Source organism: Mastomys coucha, unplaced genomic scaffold, assembly GCF_008632895.1.
Source record: "Mastomys coucha isolate ucsf_1 unplaced genomic scaffold, UCSF_Mcou_1 pScaffold21, whole genome shotgun sequence".
Taxonomy (NCBI): Eukaryota; Metazoa; Chordata; class Mammalia; order Rodentia; family Muridae; genus Mastomys; species Mastomys coucha.
The window spans coordinates 167,843,280-167,850,216 of NW_022196904.1; the positions used below are offsets into that span (position 1 = coordinate 167,843,280).

Below are 6,937 nucleotides of genomic sequence, written 5' to 3' on the forward strand. Positions count from 1 at the left end.
AGGTAGGCCTGGCTGTTCCTCCCTTTCTCTTTCTGACTTCTCTCCCTGACCCCTTTCTCCCGCTCCCCCTCCCCCCCTCTCTCCACGTGGGCCTGGCCAGCCTCTCTTCTTTTTCTCTCTTTCTCTGCCTCTACTCTTTCTCAAACCCTTCCCACGCCCTAAATAAACTCTATTCTACATTATACCCGTATGGCTGGTACCTCAGGGGGAAGGGATGCCTCAGCACAAGCCTGCCGAGGAACCCCTCCCACCTCACCATACCTGGTTCTACAAAACACATCCTTGGTTTTTTTTAAAAAACACAATAAACACGAAAATTAATTGTGCGCTTATATCCTTTGATCACAAGGAGAAAAAAAAAAACTTAAGCAAACTTTCTTGATCTGCATGCTCAGTGTACCAGCACCTCAGCCACATCCGGTACAATACTGATTTATGTACAGATCCTCTAGTCAGCCCTGAGCTAATAATTTACTATGGGAAATGTAGCTAATCAGAGCTACCCCACCCCCCAATTGTTGCTTTAGAATTGAGATGAACTTTCTTCTCTTTGTTGATTTATCTCGGGGCTGTTCATCCAAACTTCTCAGTAAGTGTAACGGATTCATTGCTGAGAAGACGCTCATAAGAAAAACAAAAGCAGATGCGGAGGGTTAAGGGAAGAGACCCTGTAAAGAAGGCAGGAAGGAGGAAGGGGAGAGAAATCTCCCAGGGGAAGGTACGAAAGCAAAAAAATGCAAACATTTTCCGCGCTAAAACTTGCAAAAGAAAATGCATAATCAGAACAAGACTTCCAAAGATTCGTCTTCAGCGTATGAGCAATGAAACTCATCTTGAGACGTCTAGGCTTTCCTAAAAAAGAAAAGGCAGCAAGACCTCGTTTTCAGCAGAGGCTCAGTAAAGATGGCGGTGGGCCGAAGCCCCTTCCTTCCCGCACCCAAAGCTCTCGCTGCACATTTCCCACAAACCCCTCCGTGCAGCCCCGCTTGCCCAGACTGGCCCGGCCGGAGAGCAGCCACTGCGCACGCGCGAGCTGACGTCACGCGCGCTCCCAGGACCCGACCGAGCTGGCAGGAGTGGTCTCGGCAGCTTCCGCCGTCGCGTCGCTCCGGGGCTCGGCGAGCGGGTTCGCGCTGCCTCCGCCGCGGTGGGGCAGCGGGGGCTCACGGAGCCGAGCGGGGGCCGCGCGGCGACGCGGCCATGGGACTGCGCCGGCCCTGGTGACAGCGGGGAGCCGAGCGGCCCGGGCCCTGAGCGCGACTCCTGCGGGGGGCCTCGCCCTTCTGCTCGCGGGGCCGGGGCTCCTGCTGCCTTTGCTGGCGTTGCTGCTGGCGGCGGCGGCGGCCCGGATCATGTCTGGCCGCCGCTGCGCCGGCGGGGGCGCGGCCTGCGCGAGCGCGGTGGCCGAGGCCGTGGAGCCGTCCGCCCGCGAGCTGTTCGAGGCTTGCCGCAACGGGGACGTGGAGCGAGTGAAGAGGCTGGTGACGCCCGAGAAGGTGAACAGCCGCGACACGGCGGGCAGGAAGTCCACCCCGCTCCACTTCGCCGCAGGTAAGCCCCGCGTCGCCTCCCGCACGCCCCACCTGCAGGCTCGGGCTTGCAGGCCGCAAGCCGCGCGGCGCTGCCCTGGCTCCGACCTCTCCCCGGGACTCTCACCCTGGCCACCCGCTCTCGTCTCTCGGGGCTCGTGATTGGGGTGGGGTGAGCGTGCTCTCGGGAAGTTGTTTTTGAGGTTATGGGGTTTGTTTGTTTGTTTGCTTGTGTGCTGGGAGGGGGGGAGCTTTGTTTTCTTTTACTGTATCCACAATACCTGCACCGACTTCCGGTCTTGCTACCCTGAAGGGCCTCTTGCACACAAGAAAGGCTTAGTAGACCTTGTGATTTGAAAGAGTAATTATCTCAAAAATTGACCCATCTTTGCAAGTTACATCGACACTCTTTAGTAATCCCTTAAGTTCTAGCGGCCATCGTAAACTGAAATTTTAATTTAGGAGTTATTTTATTGGCTATTGGCTCATTAGAGTTAATTGGATTAGGTTTCTGGAGAGACTAAGGCCGGAAATAGGCAAGTTTGGGAGACCTGAGATCTACTTAGGTTGAGTGTGGGTGGCCTCTGCCATACCCTCGCACAAGTTAGGATGGAAAGTAAGGTGCGAGACAAGATAGGACAAGCACTTGAGCTTGGATCTAGGATTTTGAGACTCATTTTGAGTCATCCTGAGATTTATTGTACATAGTTTGGAGTGGAGTTACATTTAACTACTGGATTCTCTTTATGATACCAGAGTGTTAAAGTTTGTTTGTTGAGTTATTTGAAACAGCCAGGGATGGGAACCAGTTTATTGATTATTCATGTTAAGGACAGTTTGTAACTTTTTAACCTGATAATCAAAAACAGGTCCTCATAGCTTGGTAACATTTGATACAGAGTGCATCAGAATTGTTTAGCGGTTATTGATAAAAAGAAACATTTTAGTTTCTTGTGTTCCTTTGGGGCAGAAATGGTAGACAAAGGAGCTTTTGCCGGGCAGTGGTGGCGCACGCCTCTGATTACAGCACTTGAAAGGTAGAGGCAGGAGGATTTCTGAGTTCGAGGACAGCCAGGGCTACACAGAGAAACCATGTCTCTGTGAAAAGAATAACAGTTGTTTTTTTGTTTGTTTACAGACATTGATTTTACAGTTCTACCAATAATTGTAGGTCTATTTACTTTGTCCTGTCCCTATTTTAAAATGTATGTGCTGTCAGGAATCATGTTTCCTTAATTGATTGCCGCTTTGGGAGCAAGGGAAAAGTTTGGGAAAACCACAGTTGGGTAGATTAGAAACGGCCTGTGGGCACTGTGAAGTGAGAGCATGAAACCAAATCTCTGTTGCAGTGTTGCCTTTCTTCAGCTAATTTGAATTGTCTTGCTTGACCATTTAGCCAACCTATTTGGCAACTGGTCACAACCAACTGCTAGATAATCCAAAGGGGTAATGTTACTTAGATTATGTTCACTTGATAAAAATAGCCAAGGTCGATCTTAGTTGCCACCTTTCAAGAATTTGATGTATTAGTGAGTTCATGTCTGAAAATAGTAGTATTTTGAGGTTAGGGTTGCGGGTTTATGGTGTGACCTTGTTACTCCCACACCATCCCACCCTCAGCTCTGCCCCAGCATGCCCCTCCCCCACCCACATGGATGGAATATAAGACCTTCCAAATGCTAGACAAGTGTTCTACCACTGAATGAGGTAGATTAAACCCTATCCCTGCTTCAACATATCAAAGAATATTTTACAAGTATTTTATATTGTTTGTCCAGGTTGAAATGGGAATTTAAATATTATAGAGAGCAATTCACCACTCAAAATTCACCTATATAGATTTATTTATTTTTATTTATATGAGTATCCTGTAGCTGTCTTCAAACACGTACCAGAAGAGTGCATTACAGATGGCTGTGAGCCACCATGTGGTTGCTGGAAATTGAATTCAGGACTTCTCTGGAAGAGCAGTCAGTGCTCTTAACCACCGAGTCATGTGTCCAGCCCAGCCCTATTTATTTTTAAGTAAATATACTCACCAGCATTTTCTTTTTGAGTTACCATTTGTTTATGTAAGCATACTTTTGGATCCTCCTCTGTAGATGGTGGTACTTGATAATTGCCTGACCAATTATTTGTGTTTGTATTTTATAGGGTTAGAGGAGCAAATTCATTCTTTTGAGAAAAAAAAATATTAAAATAGCCAGTTAAAGTTTAGAGGTTTAATTAGAGTTTAGAGCAGGGCGGTGGTGGTGCACCTTTAGTCCCAGCACTTGGGAGGCAGAGGCAGGTGGATTTCTGAGTTCTAGGACAGCCTGGTCTCCAGAGTGAGTTCCAGGACAGCCAGGGCTACACAGAGAAACCCTGTCTCGAAAAACCAAAAAAAAAAAAAAAATAGTTTAGAGGTTTGTCCGTAAGAATAAGATATGTTCATGCTACAGAAAATGAAAAACGGTTTTGTATTTCCACCCCTGCCAAAAAAATTTTAAAAACCAACCTTAATTTAGTTAATCAACCTTAATTTTGTCATTCCTTATAGGAATTAAGTTCCATTAGTGATAAAGGTAATTACACAAATGGGTATTTTTCTTCTGTTAGCTGCCTTTTATTATTGGACTAGGTTATATACTTGTGATAGATATGATCTTTAAGGAATCTTTCTAAGGAAACAATTACACAGAAAAGATTTTTCTTTTCCCTGCCTCCAACTACTCAGATGCAGGATATGAATTAATTTTTCTTTTTCACCAAGTTCTTCTTTTGGTGAGACTTGGCCTTCATATAACCATCTTTATGAATGTTTGTTACCAGTGAAGAAATAGGAATCATTCTTCTAAAAGTGCATATTTTAAATGACTTTAAAAGGAAGAAAGATACTAAACTAATTTTTCCTTATTCAGATTCTTTTTCTTTTACTCTGCAATTTAGAAAGTCTCTTCTAAAAGCATTCCTCCAGGTGGGGATTAAAAGATAGAGAGGTGCAGTAGTAGAACAGAGTGCACATAATGGCAAGAGAAGGCCAGACCTCATAGCAGTAAGTTTACTGTCTCCTTGAAAAATTCCTTCTTGGCTTCTTAGTACCATTCTTAGCTTTCTTTCTAATACGGTGGTATATTAAGCAAACATCAACAAACTATTAAACATCTCATCCTCTGAAGGACTCTGGGAAACAAACGATAAACTAAGACATTCACAGACCTCATCCCTTATGGAATTAGCATCCAGGAGCTGGGTTTGGTAGTTCATGATGGTAGTCAGCCCTAGGAGACTAGGTAGGAAGAGATTAAATTTAAAGCTAGCCAGATGCTGAGACACTGTACAGAGAAAGACGAATAATACAGACTAGGAGATTAGTAAACCATGTATTTACAAATTGTAGTGAACACTGAAACACTGCTGTGAAGAGCAAAGACTCAGTTCCTGCTCTTACAGTGCTTTCATCTTAGGGAGATTGACAGCCAGTGCTAGGCGATGACAGGTGGGCAAAGTGAGGCTGGTTAGAGGTGGCCTTGTTTGTGTGGTGAGTTTTAAATAGACAACAATAAATGAGGGATGTTATTTTTTTGGATTTGTTGGTTTGTCTTGGTTTTGTGGGTGGCAGTATTTGTGGTGTGGAGATTTTGTTGTTATTTGTATAGTCTCACCAAGAACATCCTGCCTTTATATTTGTAATCTTTCTACCTTAAGCCTCTGAAGGACAGAGATTACATGTAGCACTCACTGCACTGAGATCCAGGACTCTTAATTCTATGAAGTGAAAGAGTCCTGAATAAATATCTTTGTTCATCACTATTTCTCCAGTATTCTAGCTTGCTTTCTGTTGCTGTGATAATAAAATACCAGAACCAGAAAGGATTTATTGGTGTCCACTTCTATATCACAGTCGCTCAAGAAGGCATGCTATAGGGCATGCTGCTTACTAGCTTGCTCTGTCTGGCTCCTTCAGCTAGCTTTCTTACACTACCCAGAACCATCTACCTAAATGGACTGGGCCCTCCATCATCAGTAAAGAAAGTACCCTACAGCTGGGCAGTGGTTGTTTATGCCTTTAATCCTAGCACTTGGAAGACAGAGACAAGCAGATCTCTGAATTCAAGGCCAGCCTGATCTGTAGATCAAGTTACAGGACATACAGGGCTACACAGAGAAACCCTGTCTGGAAAATCCAAAAAAGAAAGGAAGGAAAAAAATTAAAATAAGAAAATGCCCTCTACACTGTACAAGCCAGTCTGATGAAGGCATTTTGTTTGATTCCCAGATGTCTCTAGCTTGTGTCAACATGATGGAAAAACTAACCAGCATACAAAGTGTCCTTCACAGTGTGTGATGTCTAACAGTTTGTTATATCGTATCATAGTTTTAGAAAAGAGACAAAGAAGAAAGTCTACAAAAGAATGTTGTAGTGTGTGCTCCCACATCTAGCCTATGATATTTGTTTTTTAAAGGCTGTTGAGAGTAGAAATGAGAGGGCCATTTCTGAAGGAAACTTGAGATCTGGAAGTTGGGGTTGTTGGAATAGGACAGTGTCAGTGGAGTGAAGAAAAGCTGAGAACATGTTGAGTTAAACGTGCTTTTTGAAGGATCAAGTTGAAACATTCTAGAACTTAGGTAGCAAGTCTAGACTGCAAATTCCAATTTAAGGACTGTATATCTAGGTGATTATGCAGGGCATAGGGATAGATACAATCATCTAAACGGGAGAAGGAAAACTTGAATCTCACAGAATCCCAGTCTTTAGGTACTGGAGAGAGGAGACAAGCTCCTGAAATATTAAAGGGGTCCGAGTGTGTGTGTGTGCGCACGCGCGCGCGTTTTCTTGTATAGGTGTTTTTGCTAAGTGTATGTCTGCAACAGGTGTGCCGCAGAGTCAGATTCAGATCTCCTGGAACTGGAGTTACAGATAGTTATAAGCCACTATGTGGGCTCTGGGAACTGAACCCAGGTCCTCTGGAAGAGTAGCCAGTTCTCTTAACCACTGATCCATCTCTCCAGCACACTTACTTCTTTATCACTGTCTGACTAGAGAACTTCCCCACATCTCAGTTGATAACCCCCTGTTAGTTAGGCTGAACCCCACAGTCAGTCCCACTCATGTTTGCCCTTTCTCACCACCTCTCTCACCCATTAGGAAGCTATCCAGAATGTGACACTCATCAATCCGAGCAGCTCTTTGGGGTTATAATTCAAGCCATCATAATCTCATCTACTTTGCCTAATTAGCCCTCAACACATCAGCCGAAGGAGTATGTCATATCTTGTAACTTAACAGCTTAAAACCCTGTAGTGACTCTCATTTTCCACAGTATTTTGTTGTTGTTGTTGTTGTTGTTGTTGTTGTTGTTTCTTTTGTTTTTTCAAGACAGGGTTTCTCTGTGTAGCCCTGGCTGTCCTGGAACTCACTCTGTAGA

The 6,937-nt window shown here is 44.6% G+C and overlaps 1 protein-coding gene across 4 annotated transcripts in view; it reads left to right on the top strand.

The window, feature by feature from the left end:
• The first annotated feature begins 973 nt into the window (after positions 1-973).
• Tnks2 (tankyrase 2) overlaps positions 974-6,937 on the top strand; it is a 56,089-nt gene continuing 50,125 nt past the window's right edge. For 3 of the 4 annotated variants that reach the window (XM_031390172.1, XM_031390170.1, XM_031390173.1), the window contains exon 1: positions 1,055-1,551. In XM_031390172.1, coding sequence (XP_031246032.1) covers positions 1,353-1,551 — 199 coding nt within the window. In that variant the 5' untranslated portion in view covers positions 1,055-1,352. Of the gene's footprint in view, positions 1,552-6,937 lie in introns of all 4 variants that reach the window. The other variant, XM_031390171.1, reaches the window with a different exon arrangement.